At 42.1% G+C, this 23,433-nt stretch overlaps 1 protein-coding gene across 1 annotated transcript; it reads left to right on the top strand.

Annotated features, from left to right (window-relative positions):
- Positions 1 to 130: 130 nt before the first annotated feature.
- Positions 131 to 20,020, top strand: CLEC19A (C-type lectin domain containing 19A). Its single transcript, XM_069734121.1, has 5 exons — positions 131 to 293; positions 8,302 to 8,473; positions 11,686 to 11,779; positions 13,600 to 13,732; positions 19,837 to 20,020. Exons 1-5 carry the CDS (start codon positions 185 to 187, stop codon positions 19,914 to 19,916), a joined length of 588 nt encoding a protein of 195 aa, XP_069590222.1. The 5' UTR covers positions 131 to 184; the 3' UTR covers positions 19,917 to 20,020.
- The last annotated feature ends 3,413 nt before the right edge of the window (positions 20,021 to 23,433 follow it).

Below are 23,433 nucleotides of genomic sequence, written 5' to 3'. Positions count from 1 at the left end.
GACCCAGTGGAGATGTGATGTTTTTACTGTTCAGGAGCTGGAGACCTCTGTGCCTCTTAACACACCAGTGGTTGACAGTTCCTAGGGGTGTGTTCTGCGTGAGGACTACATCTGCTGTAGGAGACTTCACCCAGCAAAGACTTCCAAGTCTGACATCTCGTCGAAACCGTCTTAAAATCTGAAAATGAGACACTGTCTGGCTTCTTCCTTACAATTCGACATGTTCTCAGTTCTTGTATTAATTATATTAACAGCACACGCTTTCCCCCAGACGGAGATTCAACTTAGTCAAGGTGAGTGCTCTTCATTTTCTCTTTTCTGGGCACTAAATATTTGGGTGATATTGTAAGATTGCATCACGTATTATTAACAAGGACTTGGAACATTTGATTTAAGAGCCCTTTGAGGTTGCGTTATTGCGTCCTTTCAGTTTATTTCATTTCTGTTAAATGCCAATTACTTTTCTATATAGGAAGATTTTATTAAGCTATTTCCACAAGGCTACAAAAATTAGTTTTATCAGTGTAAATTATATTATTCCCAAAATATCAAGTTATCCCCTATCTATAGGATAATGAATAGGCTAACTTACTGACCGCTGGGACTAACCCCGTTCTCAAGATTGCTGGGGGGTCCCAGCAGTCCGTAATAAGCAAAGTATTATGGTATTTTGGAAATAACCCTTTAACCATAATACATAGAAATATTGCTGTGATATGTATCGTAATCATTATATTAAGCAACTATTTTGCTATTCTGTAATTTTAACTATTTAAGAAAGGGGAGCCACCTACAAATAGGTAAAGGGCGAAAGGCTATAAACTGATATACATGCAATTCTTACTGAAAGTCGATCATACGTCTTCTTATAACTAATACACACAAAAAATTAATTTTATAGGCATATACAAAGTAAATCTATATAAAAAAAAAGAAAATTAAAAAAGTCTAACAGAGGTGAGATTATTATAGCCATAACAATGAAGTGGTAGCCAAAAAACCTGATAGATATGAAAAGAGAGACCCAACTGATGGCACTAGTTCCCCTTTAAAAAAATAAAAACAAAAGTGAAGAGGACGCCATATTTAGTGTGTGATTTACACTACTGTCACTTAAGGGGTATCTGCAACCAGGTTTTTGCTATGTAATCTAAGGACAGCATGATATTGGGTCTGAGACACTGATTTCAGTGATGTGTCACTTATTAGAATGTATGCTGTTGTCTCAATACAATGAATGTTTTATCACCAGGAGTTTATCACTGCCTGGACTACAGTGCAGGTGAGCCATGGTCTGACCATGCCCCCTCCTCTGAGAAGCAGCTCAATCAATAGCCAATGATCAAAGAAAGCTGTGGTGTTCGCAGGGGCAGCTTCTGAGCTCTGCTACATCTATAAACTCAGTGTCAACTGCTGCACTTAGTAAACTAAGTGATACATCATTAAAATCTGTTTTTCTCGTAAAGTAGGAAATGCAATTGCTCAATATATGACCCTTTTATCCAAGTAAATAATGCTCTTTTCCAATTATTGGCTCATCATAACAGGCCAATAATTACTAGAGAAATTAGTCTGTTAGGTGTGATAATTTTTAAACCTGCTTAAAAATTATCAGTATAAGCAAGTGATGTGCTGTCGACAATGCGATTGTGCATAGACTATAGTTAGGCTACTTTCACACTAGCGTCGAGATTCCGACGCTAGCGTTGTTAGCGCCGCACAACGGGTGCAGCGGATGCATTTCTCCGGTGCATTCGCTGCCCCATTGTGAGGTGCGGGGAGATGGGGGCGGAGTTCCGGCCGCGCATGCGCGGTCGGAAAAAGCCGTCCGTCTGGAGCAAAAAACGTTACATGTAACGTTTTTTGCTCCCGGCGGTCCGCCACAACACGGCGCAACCGTCGCACGACGGTTGCGACGTGTGTCAATACGTCGCAATGCGTTGGTAATGTTACGCTATGGGGCAAAAACGCATCCTGCAAACAACTTTGCAGGATGCGTTTTTTCCCCTAAACGACGCATTGCGATGTATTAAAAAAAACGCTAGTGTGAAAGTACCCTTATGCATACAGCACATAAAATGTTGGTCTGTCTCTCAAAACAAGCCAGGAAACGACTGCTGATCAGCCCATCTATAGCTGATGGTGGTCGTTTAATGGTCAAAGTTGGCCCTTTTATAGGGGCCAATAGTTTTTAAAGTCCTCTGAAGGTGGACTTTGACTTTAATTAGGATATTGACATCTAGTGTTTTGACCATCTTGTCGACACATTTGACAGATTGGAAAAGTAAATGATGAACCAAGCATCTTTTAAATGGTGCATCATGCACAGTGGGCTCACTACTGCTGCCTAGTTCTGTGACCGGGCCTGCGCTTCTACTAACGAAGTCAAATAGCATAGAATAAACAAAGTGTAGACCCAAACCGCCCCGCACCGAGCACTCTCTGTAGCTCACATAAGTGCTTTTTAGGAACGCCAACAACATAGCAAGAACCAAAAAAATTCAGCATAGTCAATTGACTTCAATCGACATCACTCGTAGTCTGTAGAATAGTCTACATGGCTAGAATATGACCAGCTTTACATATCGCAGTGAGATCATAAGAGCAGTCTTTGCACAGCAGCACATATTTTCTTAGGGTTCACATTGCGTTAGTGGGTGTCCGCTGACGGAATCCGTTACATAGCGCCACTAACGCAATGTAACGGATCCGTTAGCGCACCCATTGACCGCAATGTATGTAACGCATCCCTAGCGCATGCCATTTTTGGCATGCGTTAGCGATGTTCCGTTATTTTCTGATGGACCTCGAACGCTGTCTGCAGCGTTCTTGGGTCCGTTCTCGCTAACGCAGATCAGGCTAAACGCGATCCCTTTTTAGGCATTGCATTAACGCAGTCCGTTAGCGTATGCGCTAGACGGACTGCACAACGCAAATGTGAACCAAGTGCATCAGTAGTTACAGGACTGCCTGAGACATGATGGGACATAAAGCAATAACATCACTTTCTGCCAATACAATCCACCTTACCGGGGTACTTCTCGCAAGACAAACTCAGAGGAAATTTAGATTGTGGACCCCAATGCGCACAGCGATGATAATGTCTGTAGCGCTGTGGAATATACAGGTCCTTCTTAAAAAATTAGCATATAGTGTTAAATTTCATTATTTACCATAATGTAATGATTACAATTAAACTTTCATATATTATAGATTCATTATCCACCAACTGAAATTTGTCAGGTCTTTTATTGTTTTAATACTGATGATTTTGGCATACAACTCCTGATAACCCAAAAAACCTGTCTCAATAAATTAGCATATCAAGAAAAGGTTCTCTAAACGACCTATTACCCTAATCTTCTGAATCAACTAATTAACTCTAAACACATGCAAAAGATACCTGAGGCTTTTATAAACTCCCTGCCTGGTTCATTACTCAAAACCCCCATCATGGGTAAGACTAGCGACCTGACAGATGTCAAGAAGGCCATCATTGACACCCTCAAGCAAGAGGGTAAGACCCAGAAAGAAATTCCTCAACAAATAGGCTGTTCCCAGAGTGCTGTATCAAGGCACCTCAATGGTAAGTCTGTTGGAAGGAAACAATGTGGCAGAAAACGCTGTACAACGAGAAGAGGAGACCGGACCCTGAGGAAGATTGTGGAGAAGGACCGATTCCAGACCTTGGGGAACCTGAGGAAGCAGTGGACTGAGTCTGGTGTGGAAACATCCAGAGCCACCGTGCACAGGCGTGTGCAGGAAATGGGCTACAGGTGCCGCATTCCCCAGGTAAAGCCACTTTTGAACCATAAACAGCGGCAGAGGCGCCTGACCTGGGCTACAGAGAAGCAGCACTGGACTGTTGCTAAGTGGTCCCAAGTACTTTTTTCTGATGAAAGCAAATTTTGCATGTCATTCGGAAATCAAGGTGCCAGAGTCTGGAGGAAGACTGGGGAGAAGGAAATGCCAAAATGCCTGAAGTCCAGTGTCAAGTACCCACAGTCAGTGATGGTGTGGGGTGCCATGTCAGCTGCTGGTGTTGGTCCACTCTGTTTCATCAAGGGCAGGGTCAATGCAGCTAGCTATCAGGAGATTTTGGAGCACTTCATGCTTCCATCGGCTGAAATGCTTTATGGAGATGAAGATTTCATTTTTCAGCACGACCTGGCACCTGCTCACAGTGCCAAAACCACTGGTAAATGGTTTACTGACCATGGTATTACTGTGCTCAATTGGCCTGCCAACTCTCCTGACCTGAACCCCATAGAGAATCTGTGGGATATTGTGAAGAGAAAGTTGAGAGACGCAAGACCCAACACTCTGGATGAGCTTAAGGCCGCTATTGAAGCATCCTGGGCCTCCATAACATCTCAGCAGTGTCACAGGCTGATTGCCTCCATGCCACGCCGCATTGAAGCAGTCATTTCTGCCAAAGGATTCCCGACCAAGTATTGAGTGCATAACTGAACATTATTATTTGTTGGTTTTTTTGTTTGTTATTAAAAAACACTTTTATTTGATTGGATGGGTGAAATATGCTAATTTATTGAGACAGGTTTTTTGGGTTATCAGGAGTTGTATGCCAAAATCATCAGTATTAAAAGAATAAAAGACCTGACAAATTTCAGTTGGTGGATAATGAATCTATACTATATGAAAGTTTAATTGTAATCATTACATTATGGTAAATAATGAAATTTAACACTATATGCTAATTTTTTGAGAAGGACCTGTAATGGCGGCATAGAGGCAGAGCATAATGAAAAAAAATAATACATATGGAAATGGGTGCTCATTAACCAGTAGACTTTAGAAGTGTTTAGAAGTTTTGCTTGGAACTTTCTTGGCAAAGATTTGAGGATTTGGGCCCTTCCCAATCTTGTCACCATTTCAATAAGGAATATTGGCAGTTGTGCAGATGACATGATGTCATGTTTCCTCAATCTCACTCTCACCTATTTATAAAGCCAATTAAGTAAATTTAGGGAGTAAACAAGTCTTCTTGACCTACTTTTTTCAGTGCTGCTAAAACAAGTATGTCCTACAAGATCAATAGCACCTAGGCTATAAGCATTCATTGTATGGCATGAAGTTGGTGCGAGCGCGCCCAACATATATGGCATGTGTTTGCTGGGGTTAAAATCCTTAACATCTTCTGGAACTTTACAGATCACTGTCCCCATTGGGGCTCACAATCTAGATTCCCTATCAGTATGTCTATGTAGTGTGGGAGGAAACCGGACAACTGGAAGGAAATCTACGTAAACATGGGGAGAACATACAAACTCCTTGCAGATGTTTCCATGGTGAGACTTGAACCCAGAATGGCAAAGCACCAGTGCTAACCACTGAGCCTCCATGTTGTCCAATCCATGTCAGTATCAGATAGCATATTCCTACAATATGTCATGACTGAATAGTTACTGGAACATTGACCTCTGGTCACCCATGATCCTGAGAATGTATTTGCCTTCAAAATTTCTCCTTTGAACAGGGATATTCCCAGCCGTCTTCTGCTTTGTTCAACTCTACAACTCGGTGGCCCAAGAGCCAAGAGATCACTTACTAAAACTGGAATACCCCTTGAATTTTCTAATTCAAGAGATCTTCCCTGCCGTAAAAGCAAAATATTATTTTTGGACTGATCGATCTGCTTGCACTTCCATTGCTCTGTAGAATATAGAACATTAGTTAAGATTAAGAATGCGATCAGCACTGGCTTTGAACCGGTGGCTGCCAAGCTCCGGTGCCACAGTGCTGGCTCTTTATAACTGGTGCTTCCCACGACGACAAGACAAAGCTACACATGCTATAAAAATTAATAAATACATAAATTAATATAAAAAAGTAAGAAAGCAATATAAACATTATCTAAAACAAAGTTCTCTAACAGGTGTGCTAGTAAGCATTTAAAGTTTTTATTTTGATAGGAACATAAATTTACCTACCTGTCCTGTTCAGAGCAGAGCAAAGTACTGCAGTGCGCAGGCGCCGGAAAAGGTCAAAGATCCCCGGCGCCTGCGCACTGCAGTACTTTGCTCTGCCCTCAACAGGACAGAGAAGTGCTCCTGGGCAGGAGCACGATGGTGGGGAGACTGTGTGGATGATGCAGGGTCGCATCATCCACAAGAAGCAAGCAGTAGGGGCGGCGATCATAAGAAGATGGGAAGCGCCAGACCAAGACCAGAGACACCCATTGGACCGGACTGCCCACGCAGGTGAGTATAATAAGTTATTTTTCAGTTCTTTCAGGTCTGGTTGGGGCTTATATACAGCATTATAGAATGCTGTACTTAAGCCCTGAAAGGTGAAGGCGGTACCTTATATCGGCCAAAACTGCTGACAGGTTCACTTTAATCAGAATTGAAGATGGTTTCCGCTAGTGAACAACAATTTACCTTGAAGGAGCTGGAGCAGCTTTGTCTTTAGGAATGTTCAAAAATCACAGTGGCAAGATGGCAAGATGTGGAAATCTCATAGGGACTTATCCAAAGGTACTGGCAGCTGTAATTGTTGCAAAAGGAGGCTCTACAAAGTACTGACTTTAGGGGGGTGAATAGCTTTGCACACTGGAGTTTTCAATTATTTTGTCCTATTTGAAAAGAAAACCAAATGTTCACCATTGTAGGTATGTTCTTTCCACAAACTGATGCAAATCCAAAAAAAAACCTGTGAAATTCCAGGTTGTGAGGTAGCAAAACATGAAAAATGCCAAGAGCATTTCGGAAGCCACTGTATGTCCTGGTCACAAACATCACACATCCAGGTGCTGGTCAGGTAACGTTGCGCAGTAGATGATCCTGGAGTCAAGAAAACCCACAGTCACCGCAGGGGTGTATATTTAGTAGCAATAACAAATTTAATTAGAAAGTCAATGTAAAATTATCCAATTGTGTGTTTACTTAATTGAAAAAGCAACACAAAATGCCAATGTTTAAGGCTATGGAGATCACCAGATCTGCTCAGCAGCATACAGTATTTAGGGAATTTGACATCAACATTTACTCTCTATTATTTCTTCTCCAGCAATATGTTCTGCTGTTAATCCAACATTGGTCCAAGTCAACTTCAACGTCTCATGATTACCACTGACAATGTCCCGTAGTAGAAGCCATTTTACAAAGGATTAACACCTTTTATCATGCAATTAAAAAAGATGATCATCATGTCGAAGTTTTCAAACCCTCCCAAAAGTTCTCCCAACTTTTCATACATATCCCATCTAAAAGAAGGAAGACATTGGAAATGTCAATGCACAACACAGTGTAGACATTATTTACCTCCTATATCACAAGTGCAACCAATTTCATTGTTAAATGATGTGGCTGATAAATCCATTTACTTTGGCGATACCTATGGATAGAGGCAGTGACAATGCTTGTGAGCCACCTGTCATGGGGCTACCGCGACAGAGGTTCCAGAGAACCGCAGCGCTCTGGGCCTCGTTCACACAAAGTGAACAGAAGCTCTTCTCCTGTATTCTGATCTGGCTGCTTTGTCTCAGCAGTGCAGGAGTTAATCTTGTTGCTGAGTTGCTGTGAGCTGGGTCTCTCAGCTGAAGGTGATTTTGTAATCGCCTCCTCTATATAGACCCAGCCTTGACTTCAGCTATTGTCAGTGATCAGTTCAGCTGCCTGGCTTGGAGGTTGAAGGAGCGTGGTGTATTAGGAGCTTGGAGATTTATTTACAGAGATTGGTGTCTGCTGTTTTGGTTGCATGTTAAACCTGTCTTCCTTCCTAGTTTTTTTCCTGCTCTTTCCTTCTATGTGTTACCTCTGTGGTTGTGTGAGCATTTGGTGAGTTTGAGACTTTTAGTTACCTTGTCTGTATACCCTGTTTATTGTTGTATTTATACACTGTGCAGCCCACCTCCTTTGGGGGGTGAGGGGGCCATTGATAGGGCCTGCACAGGAGACAGGGATATGCTGGCGGCTCAGGCCTCCTTACCATCATAGGTACCCCTGAGATAAGGGAAAGTCAGGGCCCCATTATAGTGGCAGGGACAGGTGCGGGTCCCAGTACGCCATTCTGCCCCTTTATCGCCGTTAACGGCTTAACACCACCAATGCAAATCGTATGCCCTTAGGGTAGATGAACTTTTGGGCACATTGGACCACCAATCTCCAAAGACTGTTCCAACCATTTCAGAATCGTTAAAGTAAAACCATTTTCTGATCCCTCAGAATTAACAAAAAGTAAAAATGTCATTGACAGAACTGTATTAAAGCAGACAGACTATGTATTCTCAACTGTCCTGTAATGATGAGGTGGTCGATATATTCACTTTCTCTTTTTTAGTCGCAGGGTTCCCAGATGTCACGCAGCCATACGCCTGTCCTCTGTTTTGGACCGAGTTTAGCGGGAACTGCTACAGATTCTTCCCGATAAATAAAACGTGGGCGGAAGCAGACTTTTACTGTGCCGAGTTCTCTCTCGGCAGGACTACTGCCAAATTAGTTTCTATCCACAGGTATTGTATATATCTACTTCACCACAGGAGCCAAAATATGAGGGACGCTTATTACCGTCGGCTTCCGACAAGTAAACAATGCGCATTATAAAAAGACATCCTACCTGCCAAAGTCGTAGCAGAATTCTAGATAATGTTCTAGAATTATATGAGCGGAATTTAAAGGAATATTCCAGACAAGCTGATACATTATGTTATGCCTTGTTCCTTGCTGGACTTTGACAAGCCGTGCAATAGGTATAAAATACGGTATCAGCTTTGCGTGGGGCTTTCCCTACTAGGATATTTCTGTCTTTGATCCCAATCACCGTCTATACAACTATATTCTTTATGCAATAAGAAACTTTGTAAATATATTGTATTGCTAGAGTAAGAATATGCTCCAGAGCTGCATTCACAATTTTTCAGGGCTTCAGAGATGAAATCTCTTCATATACTGACTGTACTGGCTTTTATGTCCCACCTCGTGCTCATGATGCTTCAAATCCCTTTATCCGTATGAGCAGCACGGACAGGTGGCGCTGATGCGGCAGGTTAGTGATGTTATAATCTCAGTGTCAGATATGCCAGATCTGGAACTATGATAACTAATGTAGCAGAGTAGTAATCTACGATGGAGCAGAGCAGTCACCATGATGCTGCAGAGTTGATCTACGGATGTAGTAGGGTTGGCATAACAAAATAGTAGTGTTGACTCGATGTAGGAGAGTTGACTCAGCAATGTAACAGAGTTGGCACAATAGAGTAGCAGATTTGATAAAGTGATGTAGCAGAATAGGCATAATGGAGTAGCAGACAGTCTAAAAATGTAGCAAAGTTGACTCAATAATTAGAGCTGTGCTGAGATTCTGTGTAGGAGAGTGAATATTAGAGATAATCCAACTCTAAGTACAGGCATGACATTTACTACCTGAATACTCAGGTTGGTATCCTGCTGCCTGAGCTGGAATGGGTAAGTAACACTGGCCAGCCTCAGCCCCATGGAATTTTTATACTCGATGTTGTATAGTAATCCACATTCACTGTGTACTTTGCCAGGAAAAATTCAAGGTTGACCAATGGACTCCTGACACTGGATTTAAAACCAGGATTTGCATTAGAATTAGCCTCTTAGTCATTCAATGGGACTATTAATGGGCCTAAACTTAGATTTTCTCCAATCTACCCAAAACAAATAGTCTGCTACATATGTTGTAATGTGAACACGTGTGGGATAAAATATAAATTTTACTCAATATTTAAAAGCAGACTAACAAAAAGTGCAAAGTGCATACCAATAAACAAACATACAGATAGATGCGTGGGTTGCGCTATCAAAACCACTTATATAGTGTTAATTACTGCTGGACAAAAACTATCAGTTTACCAGCATGTTTTCAAACCACTATATTAGGATATATATGCGCAAACCCTACTGCAGGAACCTGTCCTTAATATATTAGGTGTAGAGAAACGGTTGTCCTCACCCCTAAAGTACAGATACCTATAACACCACTACAGGATTATAACTCTCAGTGCAATACAATCGTATAACCATACATGTTGCACCCTTGAGTAGATAATTCTCTTAAAGAAGTGCTGATATTGCACCGTATTCAGTCCACCTGAGACTGTGCATGCATCTTATTCAGCATATTCAGCATAAGTAGATCCAGCAGTAATTAACACTATATAAGTGGTTTTGATAGCGCAACCCACACATCTATGTGTATGTTTGTTTATTGGTATGCACTTTCCACTTTGTTAGTCTGCTTTAAAATATTGAGTAAAAGTTATATTTTATCCCACACGTGTTCACTATATACAGTATTCTATTTGGGATTACACCACCCGCTGCATTATTACATATGTTGTAAGCAATTTATTTTGCAATGGTATAAGGGTATGTGCACATGTCAGGATTTCTTGCAGAAATTTTCCTGACAAAAACCGGACATTTCTGCCAGCAATCCAGATGCGTTTTTTTTTCGCGTTTGACGAGTTTTTGGTGCGTTTTTCCCAAATGCATGGAATAGTGGGAAAAACGCAGAAAATCCGCAAAATTAATGAACATGCTGCTTTTTTTTACTGCAATGCGTTCTTTTTCGCGGAAAAAAAATGCATCATGTGCACAAAACATGCAGAATGCATTCTAAATGATAGGATGCATAATGTATGCGTTTTTAATGAGTTTTTAACCGCGAAAAAACCTGAATGTGTGCACATAGCCTAAAAGATTCTGTACTAGAATTTCCACTTGCATGTGAAATGAAAATGTGTTTGCCGAAAACCCTACTCACATGCACAGACTGCGGACTGTTTTCTGACTTGACACACATTTTGGCACCGAATCTTTATCATAATCTGTATAAAATTCACAATCCCTAACTGTCTTTTTATATTATGTTTTCAACACCATGCTTGCTGACTGTTTCCAGTGATAGCCAGGACTGTAGATGAAACTCTGTGATATATCAGAATGTGGTCGAAAATTAGTATGTAAAAAAGTTTTACAATGTGGCAAATTTCCTAATCTTGTCTAATTTGTACGCATTATTAACCTCAGGTCATTAAGTAATGTTGGCCGAACCCACCAATGTTATCAAGTTCAACTGATAGTCTAATGTGTGCGGTAGCCCTAGGATTGTCAGTGAGATGGCGATCGAGCATGCCCGATTTTGGACTGCCGACCGCTTTGCTATTCCAGAAACAAGCCACCGCCAGACAAGTCTTAACGATGATTCTCCCAAAGAGAAGACAGGAGCACTCGGCCGAACGAGAACTCCTGGGCATCAAAGTGGGGACCGAATGATCAAACTATTGTTCGAAATGATTGTTCTGCTGACAGCCATCTAATGTGTCTAACAGGCTTTAGACTAAACAGTCTTACGGCTCATACAGACGTCAATGCAACATAGTCCGACCACAGACCACAATGCACGGACTGGCCGCGGGACTCCCGACCTTACCGTGAAAGCGTCACATAATTCTACAAGGCTCATGTTTTGATCAGGAGACCCGCGGCCAGTCCTTGTATTGCAGTCCGTTCTCAGACCTTTGCATCAGCCCTTAAAATACACCAAATTTTTAAGTGACTCATTCTGGACACTTATATCTACTCATTGGTTGGCTTTCTTTATACCAATTAGTGCCACAATTATGAAATGAAGCGTCAGCAATGGAGGCTTATACCATGATATATCCCTACCTGACAGTCTTTTTTTTCTCTACAGCTGGGAGGAAAACATTTTTGTATTTGATCTCGTGAACAGCCAAGTCCCCGGAGTACCCACTGATATATGGTTAGGATTAAGTGACAGAAGGCAGGTATGGATCATATTAGACTGGTAATCTTAATTTTGTTTGGAATATTCACAGTTCATCAAAAGGAATTGGTAATATGGCACCGTAACTTACAGACAAGTCATAAAAGTCAGGCAGTCTGGATAGCCCATAAATTAGTGTAAGGGTAACCCTACTATTGAAATGAATGTGAGATACAGAAAACTACTTTAGTATGACAAGTTCATATAACCATTATTCATACTGGACTCCACTGATAGGACTTTTATGTCCAGTGACGTAACTAAAGTCCGATGCAAAATTTGGACCTTGGCGCCCAGCTGCATGTTGGTCTGATGCATGTGCCCTCTTAGCATTCTAGATCATATCAAGACATACGTGATTGCCCCTCATCCCCATGTAATAATGTCCCCCATCCTGTAATAATGTCCTTGGACCCTTCCTGGTAAAATCTTCCTCCTCCTTAGCCCCTTCCTGGTATAATGTCCTCCATCCTGGGCCCCTTCCTGGTATAATGCTCCCTAACCTTGGCCTCTTCCTCGTATAATGTCCCGAGCATTCCTGTGATCTCTATGAGAGAGCCGCTGTCAGACTCCTCTGATAAAGGCTTACTTGTTCTCCAAACAAAATTAACAGTCCTTGAAATTCAACAAGCCGAATCCTTCTCTCTCCAAACATCATAAGAGGAGAGTCAATAAAAAAAGAGAATTATATCGGCTCACTCTTCCTTGAATTTGATTGTATGGAGAGTCAATAAGCCCCATACACGTTACACTGTTGGCTGGTAGCGCCAATATCGCTGCATTCAGCTGAATTTATCATTATTAGTATGAGAGCCTTTATACTAGTGATCCACACTATTTGATCTTTACAGAAGACTTTTCAGCAGTCTCGTTATCATCACATACATGAATACAATGAACGGTAACACCTTTGCATAGAATGGATACAGAGAACCCACCATTCACAAATGAAGTTTGACACGGCTCCTCTATTCCATCTTCTTTAAACAATGACTCAGATTAGAAGCTCAGAAGTTTTGTATACAAAAGATAAAAGTTCATAATAAATTTACTATAAGAACCCATTTAAACATAGGTCATTTCATGAAGACCCCTTCCCTTTAATTTAATCTATTGTCCAGAGGCTCCAGTTCAAAACCCTATGACATACAAAGCCATCCACAACCTGTCCCCTCCATACAACTGTGACCTCGTCTCCCGGTCCTTACCTACACGCAACCTCCGATCCTCCAATCTCCTTCTCTACTCCCCTCTCTTTTCTTCCCGCAATCGCATACAAAATTTCTCCCGTGCTTCCCCCATACTCTGGAACTCTCTACCCCAACACATCAGACTCTCGCCTACCACGAAAACCTTCAAAAGGAACCTGAAGACCTACCTCTTCCGACAAGCCTATAACCTGCAGTGATCCTCAGTCTACTGAACTGCCACATGACCAGCTCTACCCTCTCCTAGTGTATCCTCACCCATCCCCTGTAGACTGTGAGCCCTCGCAAGCAGGGTCCTCTCCTCCTGTACTTGTGTGTGCCTTGTTTTGCTCGTTTATTGTGCTTGTCTAGATTTGCCCCTTTCACATGTAAAGCACCATGGTATAAATGGCACTATAAAAATGTCTAATAATAATAATCTATGTTGGCACTGCAAACAAATTGATAATTTGGCGCCAGGTTTGCCTGCAGATGTTTGAGGCCACCAAAAAATCAATATGATCTGATTATTTTTAGAGGATCCATGTAAGAAAAAAAAAACAGAAAAAATCCCATCAATACTCAATTTTCTCATTCATGCTTTGCGTTTATATCATTGTATTTTTATATAAAGGAAGGTGAGTTTGAGTGGACGGATGGCACGGCACATGACTACAGTTACTGGGATGGAAATCAACCAGATGATGCCACCAACAGTTCCACAGAAGACGAGGACTGTGTGCAGATATGGTACAGATACTACAGTGGTAAGTGCGATGTGCTGGGAGAAGTTTCATTAATTTTTGCTTTTCAACATAAATACTGGTACATAACTGGTATAGAGGTATTCAATCTCTGGGTTGCAATCAACAAATATGAATGTCCTAAATTATTTATCAGTAGGGGGTTAGTTTCAATAGTACCAGAGTGTTGCTTATTCTTGCCAACTCTCCTGGAATTTCCAAGAAAAAATTGGAAGCGTACTAGAGGAGTTGCCAAGTCTGTCCACAGTGTCTGCTGCTCCATTGCCCAATGTCCTATAGTTCATAGAATGGTAGAGTTGGAAGGGGTCTCCAGGGCTGTTGTGTCCAACCCCCTGCTCAAAGCAGGATTCACTAAACCATCTCAGACAGATGTCTGTCCAGCCTCTGTTTGAAGGCTTCCATTGAAGGAAGCCAGACGCCCCCCACTACCCCACTGGACTACTCAGGTCTCTCCTCTCCCTATAGTCCCCAACAATGGCTACAGCTGTCGTCCAGATGTGTTACCGTCCTCGGAAAAGACCTGGTTCATGTTACTCTCTTATCCGCACATAAACAGCCCATTTATGTACAGAGAAAAAGTGTAAAGCTTTATCCAGTGGGGGTGCTGCAGTTGGACACAGTGTAGCGGGGATCAGTAGGGGATGTCACATTATAGAGGGACCATCCTTATTCTCATTTGCACATGGAAACACGAGAAGCAATAGGATGTAACTACAAGGGAGAAGATACAAATTAGATATTAGCGAAAGCTTTTTGAGAGCGAGGGTGATCAATGTGTGGAACAATGAGACAATGAAAACTGGTCTTAGGAGCGAGACGAGCGATAGGGTTAAACTACGGAGGATCCGTCTTCATCAGGTGGATGTTTGGAATGTGTGGAACAGGCTGCCACGAGAGGTGGTGAGTTCTCCTTCAATGGAAGTCTTCAAACAGAGGCTGGATAGACATCTGTCTGAGATGGTTTAGTGAATCCTGCTTTGAGCAGGGTGTTGGACCAGATGACCCTGGAGGTCCCTTCCAACTATCATTCTATCATTCTAGGATTCCTCATTTTTTCCACATATTACAGTGCAGTGCCCCAGAGTCCTGGTCATTGCAGTAATGTTGCTCTCCCACCAGGGGGAGTGATGTTACGTCTGATGGCACCAAAGGAGTTCACCTTGCCAGGTATCACAGCCACACATACATTTCACACTCCAGCCACCAGGGGGAGTAAAAGGTTCTATCTATTAGGCCACTCCTCACATTAGGGTAAAACAGGTAGTTGGATAGGAAGTTAGGCAGAACGAGGAGAGGAGAGTTCCTGGCTGGAGACTGAGGCAGAAAGGTCTCCAGGCTGAGCTGGCTGGAGTGATCTCCAGTCAGATCCAGACTGTGGTCTGAGGAGGAAAGAAGGACACGGAGCTGCGCCTGCAACCCCTGCGGCAGCATCCTAGGAAAGGACACGAAGGGAAGTGTGTCGTAGTGAGTGAGCACAGAAGTCATAGCAACAGGAGTAAAACATCAGTGGGAGACCAGCTAGAAGCAGGCTGCCTCCATCTGAAGCGCAGATCCGGTGGCCGGAGCACCGAGGGAGTAATAGACTATGCTTTTCTTCAGAGACCGGCAGGGCAGTCAATTCCAAGTTGGCTGTCAGACCTAAACACCTAAGCAGACAAGGTGGCAACATGGAGGAGGGGTGACACTAGGGTCCCTATAAAATAGCCTCAGGCCATTGTCTGGGGGACAGAGAGAAAGAAGTAACAAGAGTGAGGACCCCTATGATAGCTAATGCAACCGTTATCTACGAACTCTGCCTTTTATTTGGGCACCCCTCATAGGGCCACGGTCCGGGTCGGGCCACCGTGACATCCTCGCTGAAGGAACTGTAGGACCCGATACCGAGTACCCCATTGCCCTTACATGGGGGCGCAGCAACAGCTGATAGCTGAGGGTTCTAACAATGGGATGTTTTGTGATCAATTTATTCCTAAGGTAGCCCTCTATCAAAAGTGGAAAAATAGACAACCTAACCATACTAACCTATCATAAACTTGTGCCACATCAAGCCCTTTATGGTGCATTTACCTGACACACAAGTTTTGTCTGAGTCTCAATTTATTTTTGGGTCTAAGGTCTAATACAATTTTTGGAGTTGAGGTCTGAATTTATTTTGGATCTTGTCTGGGATCTGGATTAATTTAGGGGTCACGTCTGGCTTCTCAATCCATTTAGGGATCTTAATTATTTTGAGGTGTTGTTTCTACTTATGTGGTTGATATTCTATGTGGTACAATTTTCCCAGCATGCTTTGAATATTTATTGTGTTGTGAGTCGTAAATTCATGCGGTTCATGGTGAGTCCTAACTGTGTAGTCTTAGCTTACAGTAATGTTTCCTTCCATCTGTACCAAACGTAGTGATCGGATAATTAGTAATTAGATGTTATCAGGACGTAGGGGACAAACAGGAGGGAGAATTACCGCATGATCAGACTACACAGGGTTTATTTGTAGTCTGTTGCTATAGAAACACATTGGTCTGTATAGGACATTCTTGCCAACTCTGCCAAAACTTCAAAGAGGCTTCCATTTAAAGAGGAAAAATCCAAGTCTCCTGAGTTAAAATCTTAATCTCAAAGGTGCAAGCCAAGAGTTCTCCAAACCTTCAAGGGAGCATGAATACTTACCAATTCTCCAAGATGGAGGCTCCTTTCTCGGAGCCAAAACTAAATCTTGACGAAGTCGGCAAATGTTTCAGAAGACAGGTTTTCCCAGAAATTTCTTCACTCGTTGTGGTAGTAAACCAGGAACTGGGGTTAGGAAAGGCGGGAAACCAGTTTATGAAAATGAATGTGACTACAGACAAAATTTGTGTATTGGCTTACTTTCCTGCATGCTATGAGTGAAAAGTTGGTAACTTTGGAGTAACGCAGGGTGGACATATTATTGGTGCAACCTGTACAGGGGCCCAAGAGGTTAGTGGATCCACTATCACCTCCAAAGCTGGTAGAATTTGGTATTTTCATGAGCTATTGGACAAAAGAAGGCCCATATTTGATCTTGCACTCAGGCCTTCTTCTATCAGTGTCCACCACCGGTGTTACGCTAGGGTCAGGCAGAGGCCAAGCATCTAAAGGGGCCGGGAAACAGGGTATGGAGAAGCTGTGGGAAAGATGTGGCTCGCTAAAGTGGTCAGTAGAAAAAAATTAACTTGGGGAATTTTCAGAAGGAAAACTCTAAAACATGAAAGGAGATTTTTTATCAAACCCATTTATGAAGTTATCTACTGGTAGACGTGGCCTTTAATGAGCTGTAATTTCTAGTTAATTTTCATGACTTCTGAGTAAAAAAAAATCAACGTCTTGTCTAGCGGCGGTGCTACAGGCCTTAAAATATAAGTGATTTACATGTTGTTCACCCCCAGGAAAGGAACATCTGTCTTAGTTTACCGTCGATAAATCTTAATGCAGAAAATGTCTCTCGTCAACCTAATAGCGGGTCATGCCGTCTGCACATGTGTAATCGATGCACACCTACAGCAATCCCCCTGCCGCGAGCGTTTAATAACCCTTTCCCCGCTGGGCAGAGGAAGGATGCCTTCCCATTGTGCTAGACGACAGCAATATATTCTTATCTGCCGGCTGGGTGATATTCCATAACAATGCAGCCGTCAGCTCCGTAGGCCTGTTATTGTAGAGGGTGACATTATGTGTCTGCGCCAGTGCAATCTGCCTCTGGGGGTGGATGTATGACACTTCCCTATTAGCATATTTCATCTAAAGGTTACTCATTTGCATACCTCCCGTCAAATTCCTGGAATGATGTCCATTTTTTGTTTCCTCGTTCGTGCAAGCTCTATTAAGAGGGCGATATTAATTTGTCATAGCCAGGCTTGTGGTATGTTGGTGTCTACAGGAGGGAAGGACGGTAATGATCAGATCATAACATCATGGAATTTAATTGCTCATTTTGAGGTATATTGCTCAAATTAAAAGGAATATTTCATCAGTTTTTTGCTACGGAATCCAAGAGCAGTATGATGTAGGGACAGAGATCCCAATTCCAATGATGTATCACTTAGTTTACTGGGTGCAGCAGGTGCGATACAATTCCGGTCCGGTATTGCCTTCTAAAAGATTCTGAGTTGCAATACCAAACACTAATAACAAGAGGGGCAATGTTTCTGGAGAAAAAAACATTTATTTCCATATCTGGGGCCAGGGTTATACAACTGTAGATTATGTAATCCAAGAGAATGGGGTCACTTATAATAATGATACTGTGATCAGAGTTTGATCAGAGTGTCAGCATAGCGCGATCCGATACTCTCAGGATTAGAGAATCGGAGAACACTGAGGAGAAGATGAAGAACAAAATTTCTCCATCTTCTCCATGGTTTCAGTGAGTGCAAATTGGACTGCACTCAGATGTCATCCGAGTCCAGTCCGATGTTTCCCCACATACTCATTGGCTAGCATAGCCAAGTGTGATTCGAATATCAGATCAAACTCGGGCATGCAGTGATTTTTTTTTCCTCAGACCAGACTGGTCCAAGGAAAAGATCTGACATGAGCACGGCCCCATTTGCCCAATCACACTTGAAATTGAAAATATGGTGGTGTAAGAGAGCCCATATATAGGTCATTTAACTTAAAGTGGCTTCCTAGTTTTGGAAAACCTCTGTTTCCCGGCTGCAATTTGTTTAACAAAAAAATAACGTTTTCTTTACTCACCCTCCCCAGGTCCAGTGCCGAGTCCCTGCCGCTGGTTCCGGTGTCTGTAGTTGTCTGGAGTGTTGATGTCACATCAACAGTGCTGCAGCCAAACACTGAGCCCAGTGGCTTTGAGCGGCCGTAATGTTAACCCTGGCAGAGCCACTGTGCGCAATTATTGATAGCAATTGGACCCAGGGAGGTTGAGCAAATAGCGTTTTGGTTTTTTAACAAACAGCAGTTGGGGCTACAGAATTTTTCCAAAACCTGAAAATCCCTTTAAAAAGTTACAACATTCAAATGTATGGACCACTAATAAGCAAGATGACAAATATAGGTGTCTGCATATTAGTTATCCGTGAATGTTACTTGCCCAAATATGTTCAAACTCATGTGTCATTATTGTTGTTGGGACATGATTTTGGGGACGTGCTACAAAGGTACGGCAGGTTCTCCTCCTGCTCTCCTTAGTATAGTTTTACCCCCGGACTGCACAGCTCTCCAGTCCAAAAAATGGCTGCTGGTGGTGGAACATGTGACCAGACCAGTCCATCTCTCTGGAGATACTGCAGGACATGGTAGCAAGTTGAGGAGGTCCAGGCTGATTATGGTAGCACCAGCACTATGCAGCCTGGCGTTGTTGTGTTGAAAACGGCTGCAATGTTTGCACAACCTTGGACTATGAGTCATACGTCAAGGTACAGGAGGTCCATTGACCTCATAGATTGGTCTGGAGAACACGTCGGTGAAGCCATGAAGAGTTCTTCATGAGGGAAGGTCAGACCGGTCCTTGTCCTGAGATTATGGTGTAAGGTGGCATAATGTATGGTAGCCAGGTCCATCTAGTCTTCATTTCATGTACACTAACAGCTCAGCGATACATGGAACGGATCATGGACATTTCTCCAAAGTGTCAGAGGAGACATTTTTCAACACAACAATGCCAAGCCGCATTTTTCTCGTGCTAGTGTGATTAGCCCGCATGGCCTAAATGTTCTCCCATTGCCTGCAGCATCTCCAGACTTGTCTCCCATCATACACATCTGGGATGTGATTGTTTGGCAAATGCAAAAGGAGCTGCCAGCAGCGGATCTTGATGATTTGCAGAAATGCATTCAGCGCGACAGAACAATCCATAGACAACCATTACTAATGTAATTGAAAGCAGCCAAGACGTGTAAGTGTGGGGACTTTTGCATATGGTGCTCATACTTGATACTGAGGAAACTGAGATGTGAACATTTAGTTTCCATCATTAGCATATCAGTAACACAGCTATCCATCCTGTGATTTCCATCATTCCATTACTTTTCCTTCTTGGTGTGTTTAGCAAAATCTGTCTTATAACAAACTAAACTAAACATCATTTTTTAATCAAGTGATCTGTTTTTTTGTTTTGTTTTTTTCCCCACCAGCTTTACGTTCATGGAATGACAACAGCTGCAACCGTGAATTTCCCTTTGTCTGCAAGATCCCTTCATTGACCCATATGTGACATCATATCTGGTTGACACTTGTACAAATGTTTACTGTGGGAAATGGTACATGATATAACATTCTTTGACTGAAGGGAAAAAGAAATACAGAATATCTATATATTGGCTCATAAAAATGTAGATCACGTCACAAAATTTCCTTGACGCTCACTACCAAAGCCAATTCAAGAGGGATACTGCTAGGTTTATCGCTACATCAAAGAATATGCCAGACGTTTTGTGATGTGATGAACCTATTATTGCAAACACCCTGCTCCTTTTCTTGCATTTGTAGAATTCTTCGAAAAAGAACACAAGTTTTGGGATCGTGCAAGTCACCAGGCACAACAAGGTGACCTTTTGGTTGATGGCACTCTAAGACTAGTTTCACATTTGCGTTTAAAAACGCAGCGTTTAAAACGCAAATGCAGGTGGTGAAAAAAACGCATGTAAACGCGTGCAAACGCTGCGTTTTTTAGACGCATGCGTTTTTGCATGTGGTAAAAAAAAACGCGGCGTTTTGACGCGTTTACATGTGTTTTTTCCTGCGTTTGCATTTTTGAAATGCAAGATGAGAAGTGTGTGACAGCTGCCAATCATCAAAATCAACTAGAAAACCCACTATAAAAAGAAATAGCTAGGGTTAGGGTAAGGGTTAGGATCCCTAGGGTTAGGGTTAGGGTTAGGGGTAGGGTTAGGGTTAGGGTACCTTTATCACCTTTATGGTGGGGGGTGGCTTATCAGTGTGTTTTCTTGTTTTTTTTCAATGAAAACGCATGCGTTTTTAACGCAACCAAACGCATGTGCTTAAAAACGCATGCGTTTACATAGACAGCAATACGTTATTTTTGCGGCAAAAAAAACGCCTCTAGACATTACTACATGTTGCATTTCCGCAACAAAACGCAAGCATAGAAAAGACGCATGCGTCATCAAACGCGGCAAAACGCATGCAAAAAAAGCATGCGTTTTTAATGTTAAGTATAGGAAAAAAAACGCATGCGTTTTTAATGTTAAGCATAGGAAAAAAAACGCATGCGTTTTTAATGTTAAGCATAGGGAAAAAACGCATGCTTTTTTAATGTTAAGTATAGGAAAAAAAACACATGTGTTTTTTTGCGCTAAAACGCAGCGGCAAAAAACGCAAATGTGAAACCAGCCTAATCTATTTTATCAGACATTTTGGCTTTTCGGTAGCATACATGTACAGTTAGTTTAAGGCTGTTTTTAATTACTGGTGGATACAAATTATCCTCTAAATGTGTAAACCTTCGACCCAGGATAAAGTAGGTTAAGAGTCAAAGTCAAAAGAAAAGTCGCCTTGTCGTGGCAGGTGGGCATACACGATTTAGCAAATTTGTGTGCTGCTGAGTATCTTAATTCTATACATATATTCCATATGGCAGCCAAGGAGTTTACATTTCAGATATTCAATGTTTGCACATACAAAGTGCTGCTGTATTCTTTGACATGTATATAATGCAATCACAGCAGCCTGTGCCCCAGCTCACACTTGCTTCATTCCGTTAGATGACGGTGCTGGTTACTTTTTGTTCCTTGCTAGTCTATGTGTATGTCACCAATATAAAAGTAATGGATAACCCCTTTAATTAGTACATTTCCCAATGTTAGAAAAGATTGGGAGACAAATGTATCAAATATCACATTAGGGTAGAATTTTTGCGCATATTGCGACTTTTTCATGTTAAAAATGGCTGCAATTAATGCAGTTATGTTCCACGCAATTTTTAAGACTGGTCTAGATTATACTGCATGTCTTTTATCAACTTTTATATAGAAATGCGATCAGAAATATGTCCTACTTTATTCCAAGAGGTTAAGAAATCACATTTTTCTCACCATTTTTAAGTTTTGACTGTTCCTATTATATTTAACATTTGATCTTCTGAAATCTGACATTAGATCATTTAATATCAAACACTGGATCCCAATATTTGACATTGATTCTTCTGATATTTGCTTTTAGAACCCATAAGATTTTCCACCAAGGACATCTGTAAGGAGTTTGTATGTTCTCCCCGTGGTTGAATGGGTTTCCTCTCTGGGTTCTCCAGTTTCCTCCCACATTCCAAAGACATACTGATAGGGAAATTTACATTGTGAGCCCCAATGGGGACAGAGCCGATAATGTCTGTAAAGAGCTGTGGAACTAATGGCTCTATATAAGTGAGTAAAATAAATATTTCACATTACTTCCCCTAATATTTGATAATGAAAATGAAAGTAGAAAAGAGAAATGCTGCTGTGAATAAGTAGCATTAATGTTTATTTTGTACTGTATAACTTGCATATAAATAAATATATATCTACTATATAATTGTCTATCGGTCACTTCCATCTGTCTGTCTGTCTGTCTGTCACGGATATTCATTGGTCGCGGCCTCTATCTGTCATGGAAATCCCGCGTCACTGATTTGTCTCGCCAGCTGCCTGTCATGGCTGCCGCAACCAATCGGCGACGGGCACAGTCCGATTAGTCCCTCCCTACTCCCCTGCAGTCAGTGCCCGGCGCCAGTTCCATACTCCCCTCCAGTCACCGCTCACACAGGGTTAATGCCGGCGGTAGCGGACCGCGTTATGCCGCGGGTTACGCACTTCGTTAACGCTGCTATTAACCCTGTGTGTCCCCAACTTTTTACTATTGATGCTGCCTATGCAGCATCAATAGTAACAAGATGTCATGTTAAAAATAATTAAAAAAAAAAAAAAAACCTGCTATTCTCACCCTCAGTCGTCCACCGATGCGCGCGCGGCTGCCGCCATCTTCTGTTCCGCGAGATAAATTGCGAAATTACCCAGAAAACTTAGCGGTCTCTCGAGACCGGTAAGTCATCTGGGTAATTTCGCAATGCATCCTGGGAACGGAAGATGGCGGCAGCCGCGCGCACATTGCCAGAGCTTCGCTGGATTCCGGCGGGTGAGTACATAACTATTTTTTATTTTAATTATTTTATTTTAACAGGGATATGGTGCCCACATTGCTGTATACTACGTGGGCTGTGTTATATACTATGTGGGCTGTATTATGTACTGCGTGGGCTGTGCTATATACTACGTAGGCTGTGCTATATATTACGCGGCCAGTGTTATATACTGCATGCCCTGTGTTATATACTATGTCGCCTGTGTTATATACTGCGTGGCTGCTATATACTGCCTGGGCTGTGTTATATAGTACGTGGGCTGTGTTATATACTGTGTGGCCACTGTTATATATTGCGTGGCCTGTATTAACGCATCGGGCATTCTACAGTATGTATGTATGTATGTATGTATGTATATAGCAGCCACATAGTATTTTTCTGCTATATACTACGTGGCCTGTGCTATATACTATGTGGCTGCTATATACATACATACATATTCTAGAATACCCAATGCGTTAGAATCGGGCCACCATCCAGTATAATATATATATATATATATATATATATATATATACACACACACACACACATACACACATATACATATACACTAGCTGAAGAGCCCGGTGTTGCCCGGGCATAGTAACTA

The sequence above is a fragment of the Ranitomeya imitator genome, chromosome 7 (assembly GCF_032444005.1).
Source record: "Ranitomeya imitator isolate aRanImi1 chromosome 7, aRanImi1.pri, whole genome shotgun sequence".
In the NCBI taxonomy this organism is placed as follows: Eukaryota; Metazoa; Chordata; class Amphibia; order Anura; family Dendrobatidae; genus Ranitomeya; species Ranitomeya imitator.
The sequence above is the reverse complement of the archived record's forward strand: the minus strand, read 5'-3'. Positions and strand labels throughout refer to the sequence as shown.